Source organism: Abramis brama (genome assembly GCF_963993115.1).
Source record: "Abramis brama genome assembly, chromosome: 15".
In the NCBI taxonomy this organism is placed as follows: domain Eukaryota; kingdom Metazoa; phylum Chordata; class Actinopteri; order Cypriniformes; family Leuciscidae; genus Abramis; species Abramis brama.
The window spans coordinates 1,086,048-1,101,872 of NC_139977.1; the positions used below are offsets into that span (position 1 = coordinate 1,086,048).

At 43.6% G+C, this 15,825-nt stretch overlaps 1 protein-coding gene across 3 annotated transcripts in view; it reads right to left on the reverse strand.

Moving 5' to 3' along the window:
- Positions 1–15,825, reverse strand: part of LOC311097864 (NACHT, LRR and PYD domains-containing protein 3-like) — a 99,763-nt gene that overhangs the window by 37,184 nt on the left and 46,754 nt on the right. For all 3 annotated transcript variants that reach the window (XM_084137814.1, XM_084137815.1, XM_084137816.1), the window contains 5 exons: positions 5,390–5,521; positions 4,890–5,006; positions 3,751–3,867; positions 1,532–3,325; positions 958–1,131 (listed from right to left, as the gene is read on the reverse strand). In XM_084137814.1, coding sequence (XP_083993940.1) covers positions 958–1,131; positions 1,532–3,325; positions 3,751–3,867; positions 4,890–5,006; positions 5,390–5,521 — 2,334 coding nt within the window. The remainder of the gene's footprint in view (positions 1–957; positions 1,132–1,531; positions 3,326–3,750; positions 3,868–4,889; positions 5,007–5,389; positions 5,522–15,825) is intronic.

The window sequence follows — 15,825 nt, forward strand, 5'->3', positions numbered from 1 at the left end:
TATTTTTTAACGTGCGTGAATAAATCCAAACACCCCGCGTGACAGATTTAAGTTTCACTTTCAATCCGTAACCGACAGAGGAGCGTCTTGGCTGCAAGGATTTAAATATTTAAAATAACAATGTCTGCTGGTATAAGAAAATATAAAGTGTGGATGTACACCGTCAGAAAGGATATTCTCCAAGGCTGGATAGCATCAGGAAAACCATGATCGCACTTCTGCCGGCCAACGTAAACAAGTTTCACGTTAGAATTGTAGGCTATTTTATCCGCGCGAACAATTTGAAAAGACTCCAACGGACACAGACAGAGTGAAAGATTGGATTTGTTCTCTCGATCAGGTAGGGTACAAGTGATTTCAAAACTTTTCAGACGGTTCTAATTAGATTTTTGGATGCTGTGAGTGTGAACATTTTTAGCTAAAAAGACTGCCACTCCAATTTAGCATTTATTGTTGTTTCTGCAGTTAAAAAGACAAAGTTGAAAATTCTGGCTACTATCGTTATTTTAATAATTTCTTTATTTTTATTTTATTTATTGATCTGTCAGGGTTATCTAATCTATTTGTGTATTGTGTTTTGAATATATGTTCCCCTACACTTTAGGCATTTTGCACACAATTGCTCATCTGTGACTTGATTCTGATTTATTTCGTTTTGTATTTTTTTTTTTTTATTAGAAAGGTAGGCTATATTCTGTTCTAATTTAATTTAGTAAATTAATTGTTTTTTCGGTTTATCGATGTTGTGCATAGAGCCTGCTCGCACAGGTCATTTAGCCGATTTAGTTTGATTTGTATGTGAAATGCAAATCCTGTATGTGGCCTTTCTGGAGTTATTTATGTTATTTTTTAGTTTTATTGATCCAAAATGTTTTTATACATTTTCTTCTATATCTTTGTGTGATTTTCTGTACATCGTGGCTTTGAAATGTTAAAGCCCCGCCCCCAGCCCCTTACCACAGTTTCTCCAGTTTACAGTGAGGATCCTTCAGTCCATTAGAGAGTAGCTTCACTCCTCTGTCTCCTAGTTTATTTAATGACAGATTCATTTTTCTCAGGTGTGAGGGGTTTGATCTCAGAACTGAAGCCAGAGTAACACAACCTTCATCTGTAACACCACAATAACTCAACCTGTAGAGATTAAAGATACATGGTGAACTGATACCAGCTGCAAACATAGAATAAAAAGTGTAAAATGTGATTTCTAAAGGCAGTAAAACATTCACATAAACATCATTAGAGAACAAACAACATCAATATATATACACTATTGCTGTTTGCTGTCAGTTTTGATCCCCGTCACATTCAATCCTTCATCACGTCTCACACACTGACCTCTACAATCATCAGCTCTCACACACACACACACACACACACACACACACACACACACACTCAGCTGCTTTAGTAAGTGTGTCTCACATGTACCAGAAAATGAACCACTTTTGCTGCTTTAGTTTGAAAGCACCTGCTAAAATCATAAATGTGATCATGTTTTATCAGTGTAGTGATTGTTGTCAGAGTGACTTACTGAGCTATTCTGGATTCTTTAACCACAGGCAGCAGCTTCTCAAGAACTTTATCTGCTCTTTTTCCTGCTCCAATAAACTGATTTAGATCAAAATCATCCATCTTCTTCTCTGATGTCAGCAACACATAAACCAGAGCTGACCACTCTGAAGAGGAGAGTGTGGTTTCTCTTATTTCTCCAGATGTCACATAACATTGGATCTCCTGCATCAGTGAATCCTCACCCAGTTCATTCAGACAGTGGAACAGATTGATGAATCTCTCTGGAGAGCGATTCTTCCTGATCTTCTGATTGATGTACTGAACTGTTTCCTCTTTGTTGTAGGAGCAGCTTCCAGTCTGTGTCAGTAGTTTTCGTAAGAGAGTCTGATTGGACTCCAATGAGAGACCCAGAAGGAAACGCAGGAAAAGGTCCAGATGTCCATTCTTACTCTGTAAAGCCTCATCCACAGCTCTCTGATGCAGCTCAGATAATGAAGGATATTTCTTCTGGTTTAAATCCTTAGACAACAGACTTTGTTTGGTTTGTTCAAACACATGTATGTTCTTGTTTGTAAAGTAAATGTGAGCATATAGAGCTGCTAGATGTTCCTGGATGCTCAGATGAACAAAGCAGAAGACTTTCCCCTGATACAAGCCCAACTCCTCTCTGAAGATCTGAGTGCACAATCCTGAGTACACTGATGCTTCTGTCACATCAATGCCACACTCGCTCAGGTCTTCCTCATAGAAGATCAGGTTGCCTTTCACAAGCTGCTGGAAAGCCAGTTTCCCCAGTTTGAGAATCATGTCTTCATCTTTCACTCTCTTCTCATAGTCCTTCTCATGTCTGATGTTGGTCTGAATGATCAGGAAGTGTGTGTACATTTGAGTGAGAGTCTTGGGAATCTCTCCTCTCTCTGCTTCACTCAACATCTTCTCTAGAACAGCGGCTGAGATCCAGCAGAACACTGGGATGTGGCACATGATGTGGAGGCTCCTTGAGGACTTCAGGTGTGTGATGATTGTATTGGCCAGACTCTGATCACTGATTCTCTTCCTGAAGTATTCCTCCTTCTGTGTGTTACTGAAGCCTCGTACCTCTGTCACTCGATGGACACACTCAGAGGGGACGAGATCCGCTGCTGCTGGTCTGGAGGTGATCCAGATGAGAGCAGAGGGAAGCAGATTCCCCTCAATGAGGTTCGTCAGCAGCTCGTCCACTGAGGCTGATTCAGATATATTACACAGTTTCACTTCGCTCTTAAAGTTCAGAGACAGACGACACTCATCCAGACCATCAAAGATGAACAACACTTTATATTCTTCACTGGATATTTCCATTCCTTTTGTTTCAGGGAAAAAGAGACGAAGAAGATCTGAAAGACTGAGTGTTTTGTCCTTCATCAAGTTGAGCTCTCTGAAAGCAAGTGGAAATATGAGCTGGATGTCCTGATTCTCTGTCCCTTCAGCCCAGTCCACAATGAACTTCTGCACAGAGACTGTTTTTCCAATGCCAGCGACTCCCTTTGTCAGCACAGTTCTGATGGGTTTGTCTTGTCCAGTTAAAGGTCTAAAGATGTCATTGCATTTGATCGGTGTGCCCTCTGTTTCTGCTCTCCTGGCTTGTATCTCAATCTGTCTCACCTCATGCTCATTATTGATCTCTCCACTTTCACTCTCTGTGATGTAGAGCTCTGTGTAGATCTCATTCAGGAGTGTTGGGTTTCCCTGCTTTGCTGTTCCTTCATACAGACACTCAAACTTCTTCAGCAGATTTGATCTGAATCTGCTTTGCACCAGTTGAGAGTCATGACTGAAAGATTAAAATAATAGATTACAACATGAATTAAAGATGTGAAAGTGATAGTAAAATAAATAATAATAATAAACACTGTATTATTTTAAAAGTAATTTATTAATTTGGCTAGTGTGACTACAGTGAGTTGGTATAAGTGGTCCAAAGCATGGATGTAAACAAATACTCAGGGTTTGAGGGATGAAATGAAATGGCATTTCTAAATGTCTGTCTAAAAAAAGAGGAAGACACATCCAAATTCCCTACAACTGGTGCAGGATCAATACTAAATATTTGCACAAAGAAAACAGCAACATTTTGATAAAAATACTCTGACGAAGATCTTTTTGATTGAAATATTGCAGTTTTATTTTTCAAATAAAGGATGTGGTTAAACAGATTTTTCATGATTATTATTATCTGTCCAGACTAAAATATTGTACCTCAGACCAGTTGATGTGTGTTTTTCCTTAAATGTTACTGATGTGTCCATAGACTGATCACTCTTCATGGACACACAGCTGGACTCCGGTGAGTTTGATCTCTTCACATGTAATTCACTATAATAGAAGAGAGACAATAGAATAGAGATATTAAAATATGGAGAATATGAAAATATCTGGTGAGTTTGATCTGTGTAATTGACTTTAAAAGAAATAGTGACAAGAAGAATTATAGTTAAAGTGATAGTTTACCAAAAAATGAAAATTACCCCATGATTTACTCACCCTCAACTTCCAAGCTTTATAATGGCAGTGAATGGAGGATGAGATTTTGAAGCCCAAAAAAGTGCATCCATCATCATAAAAGTAAATCCATAAGGGTTACCATGGGGTTAATAAAGTCCTTCTGAAGCGAAGCGGTGCGTTTGTGTAAGAAAAATAACCATATTTATAACTTTATCAACTACAATAACAAGCTTTCGCAAGTCGACTTACGTCAAAAGGGTAACACTTGACGTGATGTATGACGAAGGATGTAGGAGTATCGTAAGCTTTGACGCCTCTCACGGTTCAAACAAAAATGGCTGGGCAACAAACTCAAGCTCCTCCCACATTTCTCTTTAAAAATGATCGTTTAAACTTAATTTATGACTGGTGTTTTGTTTTGCTTGATCCTCAGCGCTTCCGCGTTCGTAATGCATCATGCGTCAGGTCAAGTGTTACTCTTTCACCGTAAATCAATGTGTACAGCCGGCTGTCGGAAGCTACTTATTTTAGTTGATAAAGTTTTAAATACAGATCTTTTTCTCACAAAAACGCATCGCTTCACTTCAGAACGCCTTTATCAACCCCTGGATCCATATGGATTTACTTTTAATGATGGATGGATGCGCTTTTTTGGGGCTTCAAAATCTCATCCTCAATTCACTGCCATTATAAAGCTTGGAAAAGCTATGACATTTTTTAATATAACTCTGATTGTATTCGTCTGAAAGAAGAATGTCATATACACCTAGGTCCTAGGATGACTTGAGGGAGAGTAAATCATGGGTAATTTTCATTTTTGTATGAACTATCCCTTTAACTTGACAATTTTACATTGCACCATGGCAGTTATCTATCCATCCAAAAGGTTGTACCTCAGATCAGTTGGTGTGTGTTCTCCCTTAAATACTGGTGGTTTGTCCATAGACCAGTCACTCTTCATGGACACACAGCTGGACTCCGGTGAGTTTAATCTCTGACTGTGTGATTGACTTTAAAAGAAATAGTGATAAGAATAATTAATGTAGTTAACATGACAATTTTACATTGCACCACGATAATATCCACAGTGGTGTGAGAAGTAACAAATTACTAATAGTCACGTTACTGTAATTAAGTAGTTTTTTTTTCAGAAATTGTACTTTTTTGAGCAGTTTAAAAATTGTGTAATTTTACTTTTACTTGAGTAGCCTACATTTAAAGTGATGTATCGGTACTTTTACTCCGCTATTTTCCTTCTGTTTGTGGTCGTTACTCGTTACATGCTTGTTTTAAAATTTTATTTTTATCCATCAACGTGATTGGATCGAGTAATCGGTCTCGTAACTGTTGTCAAATCAAATTATGCATAGATAACTTTAACCGCTAGCCTTACCTGCTGTTACTCGTGGCTGCTGCAGTTGGTGAGAGTTCTCCTTTAAATTCTGGTGGTTTTCCCATAGACTGGTCACTCTTCATGGACACACAGCTGGACTCCGGTGAGATTGATCTCTCCAAATGGAATTGACTTTATCAGAATAGGAGACAGAAACTCATTTTAATTTAGCTTATTTTACATGTAGATAAACCTCATATAGTGAATCTATCCAAGCACCAGTCTAGCTCTCAGAACACCTTCCCAATCATGGCAAACATGCAGAACACCCGTTTATGTGACCATCCCGAAAGTATTCACAGCTCTTCACTTTTGTCACATTTTGTTATGTTACAGCCTTATTCCAAAATGGATTAAATTCATTATTTTCCTCAAAATTCTAAAAACAATTGTTGTGTTTTCTGTGAAGTTTTGTCATTTGTGAAGTTTTGTTATTTACATGTTTAATTAAATGTTTAATGTTTAAATTTACTTTAAACTAGAGCTACCAATGTTGCAAGTTACACTTTAGCAGCTCAATAGTGTAGTGCCTCTTTAAGAGAGGAGTGTGCTGTGAGCACATGTGACCGGTATTTACTACGTGAAAAGGAAGCGAGATTCATTCAGTTTGTAATAACTTTCAACCCGGTGTGCAGCCACTTGGTAAGCTCTCATAAATTCAAATGTTTTCTTGTCTACTTTAATGATGTATGCTTTATGTTATCTGCTGTCGCCATGCTATGTTGTTGTACTGTGTTTATGTCCGTTGCACGTTAAAGATAACGCTATTTCCGCTATTCTCCGGTAGATCAAAGCAGTTTAGTTTACTGATAGAGATCACGCTATGCGCTGTATGAGTTATAAATTGACGAGGTGGCGAAGCCGTGGGATTAACATTTAGATTCATAACATTACTATACTATACGTGTTCATTTGTATTTACTTTATTTAGTTTTATAATGTTTAATGAAGTAGGAATCACGGACTTCCTGGTATGCCGCGGGGCATTTTGGGAGCTGTAGTTTGCTGCTTATAGAAACGATTGCATGCATTTTGCATAGAGTTGTGGTGGGACTTGAGTATGATGCATAATGTTTGAAGTGTGAATTGTGTACATTTAAATTATGAAACTATTATTATTATTATTATTATAGTATATTAATATTATTTATATTTGTATTTTGATTAATGTTATTTATTGTTGCTTATTGTTATTGGGCTGTTAAGGTAAAGAACTGGGACTGGTTGTAGTATGCACATGGAAATTGAAACGTTGCATTTCTTGTTATTTCAGGTTTATTACCTGGTTATCTTTTGTGAACCAAAAAATAAATAAACAAACAAATGTGGAATACCGAGTAATATCCTCTTTGTACACTGGGTTGCCCTTTCCGTGGGAATAAAACGGAACAGTAATAAACCAACGGCCCAAGAGCGTTAAGCCAAGTCTGCCACTGCCATATCAGCATTGACCAGTGAAGGAGCACCAAGGGAAGAGGAATAGGCCAAATAGACCCCTCTGTCAATAGCGCCTTGGTCAGTGCAGAGAAAGGAAGATGGATTTGGCAGAATTAGTGTCCCTAAAAGGAAAGCGCTCAACAGCACAGAGCTCTTTCAGCAAGAGAGCCAAAAAGCTGTTCCTCACTGTAGACCTCCTAGAAAAAAAGGTGCTCATCGACGAGATCAGAGCACTTGGTGTGGACTTTGGAAAGCTGCACGACACTGGACTCGAATATGTTGATGCTCTAGGAGAAGTGGAAAGTGAGGAAGAAAAAGCAGAAAAAGAAGCGGCTCATGTAGAGGAGAAAATGGCGACGTGCCTTGCCACCTATACAGAAACGCTCCGGCTCGCTAAAGAGACGTTATGGTCCAAATTCGCCTATGTTGACCTTAAATTGTACGCCGATGGTGCAGAGGAGAAATGTGCTGAAGTGGAGAACACTGATCTGAAGGAGTTGGCAGATGAAGACTTTCAAGTCCTGAGAGAGGGCCTGGTGGAGAGAATCAAAATGCTTGAGCAGAAGGTGCTTGAATGGGAAGGTCTTGTCCCTGGAGCCAAGACAACAGTGTATAAGCAGCAGCTATACAAGCTGGTCAACAAACTGCATGACTGGGTGCGGAGCTGGCAAAAGTTGAAGCGGACAGAAGAGGTCGACGGAGGAGAAGAGGTTGAAGAAGCAGGTGCTAACGAAGAGCATAGCGAGTCCGAAGAGGGGCCCACTAGAGCTGGCACGCAGCCTCAAATCCCCAGTGTAACACCTGTATCCAGTACTGGAGCAGCTGCGTTTCCATATGCACCACCACAAAGCATCTCTGGCCTGCATCCCGGAGCATACGGCTTCAGACCACAGATCAGTCTTGAAAGAACACGCCTGCCCACGTTCTCGGGAGACATGACCGACTACTATCGGTGGAAGGCTGAGTGGGAAGAGCTGGAACAGCTGGGAAACCCACAGAGAACGGCTGGTGTTACAAGGTTCCACCTCCTGGCAAGTCTCAGCGACAGGGTTAAGAAAGACTTGGTTCTGTCCAGCTGTGCGTGGGCGGATGAAATGTTCAGGCGCCTCGACAACCGTTTTGGGAACAAGGCGAAAATCGTCCTGAAGATATCTGAGGAGGTTCAGGGCCTACCCCCCGTAAAGGGTGACAACCCTAGGAAAGCAATTGAGCTGATCCAAGCAGTGGAGCGGGCCCTTAGTAACCTTGTGATCCTGGGAGAAGAAGATGTTATAAAGAACCGTTGGGTAGCGCAGTCCCTTGAAAGCAAGCTACCAAGCTCTCTGAAGGAGAAATGGATTGCACACAAGACTGAGGCTGTGAATGGTTTTGCTCCACATAATCATTTTGACTGCTTACTGCGCTTCCTGAAGAAGCAGGAGGCAATCCTGGAGGAGCTGGATCAGCTGGAGGTAAGCCCTAAAGAGGGAAGCTCCTCAGTGAAAGGCCTGGCAGACAAACCAGAAAGAGGAGTCAAGAAAGCATTCTCCAAAGCTACCTCAGGCCGTAGAGAGACTCAGTCGAAGCTACGCTTGGGCTCGTGCACTGCCTGTGCTGATGAGACTCACGCTGGCAGGCTATTTGCTTGCAAAGCCTTTAGGGAGATGGATCTCCAGAGGAGAAAGACCCATCTAAATACCCATGGGATTTGCAATCGTTGTCTGTGCCTCCACCTAAAGGATGGCCGTTGCAACCCGAAGTTCCTCTGCAGTAAAATGGACTGCCGCAAAGAAGAGCCTCACCACTATCTGCTCTGCTCCAAGTCCATCGCTCAAGAGAAAGACGCTGGCAGAGAGGTGCAAGGTACCAAAAGGGTGGAGAGAAAAGGCCTCGGACTGACCAGCAAGCAAGAAGAGCTCCTGGCGAAAGTCACTCCGGAATTAAGAGCAGAATTTAGGAAGGCATTTTCCAACAAAGCCTCAACCACGGTCTGCACTGCTGGAGGTGGACTGAAAGAGTACCCAGTTATAATGATGTTACTGGAAGTGACAACTAACTCAGGCCAGATGATAGGCACTCTTATTGATCTTGCCTCTGACACCAACTACATAACAAACAACGCTGCCCAGCGCCTTGGACTGATTGGTGAGTGCATCAAGTTAATTGTCCATGGAATAGGAGGGATGAGAACAACAGTCACAACCAAGAGGTACTCCCTGCGACTAAGAGTGAAGACCACCAAGGGGACGGTAATGGAACACAAACTGCTCTGCTACGGTCTGGAGAGTATTGCGGAGATAAGTCAGCTTGTCACTCCGCAACAACTGCAAAAGATCTTTCCTGACGTCGCTATTGAAGAGCTGGTCCGCCCTGAGAACATCGATCTTTTGATCAGCCACAGGGAAGGTCGTCTAGTTCCACAGCCGTTCAAGTTGGAGGGAGATCTAGTCCTCTGGGACGGCCCATTGGGCAAAACTGTTGGTGGTACTCACCCTGACCTCTTCGAGGTAGTCGACCTAACGCTGCATCAGTCTGAAACTCACTTTGCAAGGTCTATGAGAACATCCTCAAGGGTGTATAAGGAGGTTGTTGTAGACACCAAAGACCTGAGTGAGAACCCAATGAGGATGGAAGAAGTGACCCTCAGCAGCACCATTGCTACGAATAAGGAGGTGTTTGATTGGTTCAAGTGGGATAGTATTGGAGCAGCGTGTGACCCGAAATGCGGGAGCTGCAAGTGCAGCAAGTGTCCTCCGGGAGGCAAAGAGATGACCCTTGGAGAAGAAAGGGACTTAGAAAAGATAAAGGACTGCCTCTTTTATGTGCTAGCGGACAAACACAGCGACGCCCCACACTGGGATGCGGCCTACCCATGGAAAGTAAGCCCAGCGATTCTGCCAGATAACCGCCGAGCAGTGGAAGCAACCTTCCTGAACACCGAGGCTCGGCTGGCTAGAGACCCTGTGTGGAAAGCGGCATATGGAGAGCAGATCCGCGAGATGGTATCAAGAGGAGCAGCCATCGAGTTCACGAAGGAAAAGATCAAGGGCTGGAACGGCCCAATCTGGTACATCAGCCATTTGGTTGCCCCAAATCCTCATTCTAGCTCAACGCCAGTGAGGATAGTCTGGAACAGTAGCCAGGAGTTTAAAGGGTTGAGCCTAAACAACCTCCTGCACAAAGGCCCTGATGTCCTCAACCCAATCCGAGGTGTTTTGCTGAGATTCAGAACGAGATTGTATGCTGCCCTTGGCGATGTTAAAAAAATGTATAATTCAGTGTGGCTGAAAGACGAGGAGGTCCACCTCCATCGATTCCTTTGGAGGGATAACCCCGAAGATGAAATCGGTGTGTTTGCCGTCGTCAGGGTCAACATCGGCGACAAGCCTGCCGGATGCATCGCTCAGGTTGCCATGAGAGAGACGGCAAACCTGCCTCAGTTTACATCTATAGTTGAAGAGCGCCGGATCCTGACAGAGGATTGCTATGTGGATGACATCTTGACATCGCATGATGATCTCCAAACTCTGATCAGGATGACCGAAGGAGTAGAAGAGATCCTAAAAGCAGGTGGCTTCTCTCTCAAGCCCTGGATCCTGACAGGCCAAAGTGGGAGGAGTGGAAAACCCACTGACCCCATCAACGTCAGGTCAACAGAACCCAAGACCCTGATACTCCCCAACCAGATGCGGGACGAGGAGAATAAGGCATTGGGAATGGGATATGAACCCGAATCTGACAAACTCCGTGTGCTGACGTCGGTGAACTTCTCAAGGAGGCGAGGAAAGATGAGGACAGGTCTGGATCTACGAGAGGATGAGATCAGAGGCAGCACTCCCGACCCTCTCACCCGACGCATGCTGCTGAGTCAGATCGCAGGGTTCTATGACCCCATTGGCCTGGCCTCACCTGCCAAGCAACGAGGAGCGATGCTTATAAGAGAGTCCTTTCAGGAAGCAGGAAAAGACCATTCCTCCAAGGATACCTGGGACGATCCTCTTTCACCACGTCTTCGAGAGGCTGCAATAAAACTCTTTGAGCAATATGTGAAGCTTGGCCAACTCAGATTTGACAGAAGTCTCACACCCCTTGGAGCCATAGGTCACCCGATGGGGATTACGTTTTCTGATGGTAGTGAAGCTTCCTACGGAGCCGTTCTTTACCTACGGTGGCAGACAGAAGATGGAGTCGTAGTGAAGCTGGTTGAGTCTAAGGCCAAGCTCACCCCTCTAGACCAGAAAGGTGATGTCATTAAAGCAGAGCTGTGCGGGGCTGTCTTTGCATCCCGCCTGAAGACATACTTCGAGAAGCACTGTTACATCAAGATTGATCAGTGGATCCATTTTGTCGATAGTCAGACAATCCTGGGAGCTATCCAAAAGGATAGCTATGGCTATCAGACATTTTTTGCAAACCGGATTGGAGAAATCCAAAAGGCTGGATCAGTAGATAGCTGGAGGTGGGTTGAAGGAAGACAGAATGTCGCTGACCTCATCACAAGGGGGGCATCCCCTGAGGAGCTTGCTGAAGGATCAGTCTGGCAGGAAGGCCCAGAATTTTTGAAGTTGCCTGAATCAGATTGGCCTGTGAAAACTGCCAGAGAGATCAATCCCTCTGTTGTTGAAGAGATAGGGGGACTTCGGAGGAAGGCGTTCTCGGCACTGGTCACAGTAGGAGCCCAGCCCAGGAAATGGTCAGGCCCAACCAGTGTTGCGCTTGTGCGCTTAGTGGACCCTCAAAGGTTCAGTTCACTGGCACGGTTATGCGGGACCATCGCCTGGATGAGACAAGCAGTAGAAATCTGGCTGGGCAACAGCCAGGCCCCAGTTCGGTCAAAGTGGGAGGCAAGACCATACCTGTCTGTGGAAGAAAGAGCAACAGCTTTCAAAGATCTAGCTCTTGCAGCTCAAGATGGTGTCGAATTCCGGGACACAACCCTGGATCGCCTGGTTGTTCAGAAAGAGGAAAAGACAGGACTTTTGTTCTGCGGAGGGAGAATCCAATGCTGGAATGAGGATAGAGTGGCTGTACCGCTAATCCCATGCCAGTCGTGGCTCGCAACCCTACTGGCCAGGGAGGCACATGAAGAAAACCATGAAGGTGTTGCCTCTACCCTTCTACGGACAAGAGGGAAAGCCTGGATCATACAGGGACGAAGAATCGTTAAGAAGGTGGTGAACAACTGTGTCACCTGCAGAAAGCAAAGAGCCAAGATGTGCCAGCAAGTAATGAGTGATCTCCCTCAAGAGCGTACCAAAAGAGCAAGCCCATTCGAGTATACAACCCTCAACCTTTTTGGTCCCTTTGAGGTGAAGGACGCTGTTAAAAGAAGGACAAGCAAGAAGGTCTGGGGCATTGTTTTCTGTTGTATGTCCTCGAGAGCCGTCCATGCGGACCTCACCGATGACCAGTCGGCAGAAAGCTTCCTTCAAGCATACTCCCGCTTTGTTGTTCTGAGGGGGCATCCAAGGAAACTATGGTCTGACAGAGGCACCAACTTTGTTGGTGCTAAGTTGGCTCTGTGTGAGCTGCATAAACATCTGGCTTGCCTGCAGGCTGCGTCCATAGAAGATGTAGCCGCTAAGAACGGGACTGAGTGGAAATGGAATTTTCACCCAGCAGATGCACCCCACAGGAATGGAGCTGCGGAGGCTGCTGTGAAGCTTTTGAAGAGGGCGCTCATGAGCCTTGGAGGAGCTACAGGATCTCTCACATGGGGGGAGCTCCAAACTCTGTTCTATCAGGCAGCCAACCTGACAAACGAACGCCCAATCGATGCCAGAGCTCAAGAACAGGAGGATTCGGTCGAGTACTTAACACCCAACTCCCTCATACTGGGTCGAGCATCGCTTGGAGGAGACACCAGCGGGCTTGACCTAGAGACCCATCCCTGGCGTCGTCTAAGGGCTATTCAAATCGGAGTTGACCGGTTCTGGGCAAAGTGGAGGGAACTAGCTGGTCCAAATCTGTTCATTCGACATAAGTGGCACCGGACAGAGAGGAACGTCAAAGTCGGCGACCTTGTCTGGATTGCTGACCCAAATGCTTTGAGAGGTCAGTTTCGTCTGGGCCGGATTTTGACAGTTTATCCTGACAGTAAAGGAATTGTCAGGGATGCTGACATTGTAACATGTACTGGCCTTCCTGTTTCCTTGGTGGATGGCCGAAAGAAGAGGAGTTCTTCACTGCCCATGACAGTTATTAGAAGAGACGTGAGAAGACTGGTGGTCCTTCTCCCGGTGGATGAAACTCATCCACCCCAGCCACCTTGACACCCGCCTCTTCCTGAACCCCTCTCATTTTGCACACTGCCCTATCCCCCTGGCCCAAACCCATCTCATTTACTGTCCAAACCCCTTTCACCTTGTCACCGCCCTAACCCTTGTTGGCTGGTTGGTGCAAGCCTAGCGCTGCCACCATGCCCATCACTTTGCACATACATGAAGAAGTTAGAGCATGCACATCCCATACCTCGCATACCCGGGCAGTACACCACACACCTGCCATAGGGATGTGATTGATTTGGACATTGGACTAAGCTGCTGCTCTTCCATTGGTCGTGCCTTCATCAGACACTTATATATAGACATTGTGCAAAGCTGTGGTTTAAAAAAAAAAAAAAAAAAAAAAAATATATATATATATATATATGCGTATAAACGTATGATTTGTGGAAAGGGAAAAATAAAGAGGGTGTCATTAAGAGGGGTCATTTGAGTGATTTTGGTAAGTTCCCTGGATTATAAGATCAGGAACTTAAGTGGGAGGTGTTGTGTTTTCTGTGAAGTTTTGTCATTTGTGAAGTTTTGTTATTTACATGTTTAATTAAATGTTTAATGTTTAAATTTACTTTAAACTAGAGCTACCAATGTTGCAAGTTACACTTTAGCAGCTCAATAGTGTAGTGCCTCTTTAAGAGAGGAGTGTGCTGTGAGCACATGTGACCGGTATTTACTACGTGAAAAGGAAGCGTGAGATTCATTCAGTTTGTAATAACTTTCAACCCGGTGTGCAGCCACTTGGTAAGCTCTCATAAATTCAAATGTTTTCTTGTCTACTTTAATGATGTATGCTTTATGTTATCTGCTGTCGCCATGCTATGTTGTTGTACTGTGTTTATGTCCGTTGCACGTTAAAGATAACGCTATTTCCGCTATTCTCCGGTAGATCAAAGCAGTTTAGTTTACTGATAGAGATCACGCTATGCGCTGTATGAGTTATAAATTGACGAGGTGGCGAAGCCGTGGGATTAACATTTAGATTCATAACATTACTATACTATACGTGTACATTTGTATTTACTTTATTTAGTTTTATAATGTTTAATGAAGTAGGAATCACGGACTTCCTGGTATGCCGCGGGGCATTTTGGGAGCTGTAGTTTGCTGCTTATAGAAACGATTGCATGCATTTTGCATAGAGTTGTGGTGGGACTTGAGTATGATGCATAATGTTTGAAGTGTGAATTGTGTACATTTAAATTATGAAACTATTATTATTATTATTATTATAGTATATTAATATTATTTATATTTGTATTTTGATTAATGTTATTTATTAAGTTGGCTTGAGAGAGCCAACTTACTGATATTGTACTTAAACTTATTAAGTTGGCTTGAGAGAGCCAACTTACTGATATTGTACTTAAACTTATTAAGTTGGCTTGAGAGAGCCAACATATTGAAATCCTATTTAAACTTATTATTATTAAGTTGGCTTGAGAGAGCCAACATATTGAAATCCTATTTAAACTTATTATTATTATTATTATTAGTGGTGCTTTTTTAAAAGCATCACTATTGTTATTGCTCATACTTATTAGTGGTGCTTTTTTGAAAGCATCACTATTGTTATTGCTCATACTTATTATTATTCTTTTTATTATTCTGGACAAAAGTTTGGCGCGTAACTCGCCCCGCACCGTTTGTCACAGACCCCTGAGTGAGGTGTCAAATCGACCGGCTCATTGAGGAGAGGTGTGCTATGACTTTTCTAAGCGATCGGGTGTACGATGTTCGCACAGCGGACGAAAAAGCGGCCAAAAAAGTCCCATTGACTTTACATTGGGAGTTCTAAAAATATTTGAATCCCAACCGACGTTTTCACACACACAGACTCCAAAGGGCCTGACACCCCTGCGTCTCTCCCTCTCTCTCTCCCTCAGAGGATTTATATTATCAAGCAACCAATAAGTAATGGCCTAAAATCTTCATAGCCACACCCTAGCAACCAGTTTCAGCACGCTAGCAACCACTAAGAGCTCCATAGCAACCACCCTAAACAAAAAAAAAAACATTTTTTTATTTTTTTTTATTTTTTAAAGCAGTTTTACTCTCGTGGCCTTGCGATATCGCTCCATGCTGGTGCCTATTCGGCCATAGGCACGAGGCCGTAGGCCGAGTGCCGTACAGAAGGCACTCGTTATTAAAGATTTTAAGAACTCTATAAAAACTCCATAGTAACCATATTTGACAACTACCAACCACCTAGTAACACCATAGCAACTAACAAAAACACCTTAGCAACCACCCTGAACACCCTAGCAACGTCTAGAAATGCTCTAGTAACCACAAAAACTCTAGCAAGCACCCAGAACACCCTAGCAACTGCCTAACAACCACCTAGAACACCTAGCAACTGCCTAGCAACCACCCAGAACACCCTAGCAACTGCCTAGCAATGCCCTAGCATCCACCTAGAATACCACAGCAACTGCCTAGCAACACCACAGCAACCACCCAGAACACCCTAGCAACCACCTAGCAACGCCCTAGCAACCACCAAGAATACCCTAGCAACTGCCTAGCAACCACCCAGAACACCTTAGCAACTGCCTAGCAACACCATAGCAACCACCCAGAACACCCTAGCAATTGCCTAGCAATGCCCTAGCATCCACCCAGAATACCATAGCAACTGCCTAGCAACACCATAGCAACCACCCAGAACACCCTAGCAACCACCTAGCAACGCCCTAGCAAACACCAAGAATACCCTAGCAACTGCCTAGCAACCACCCG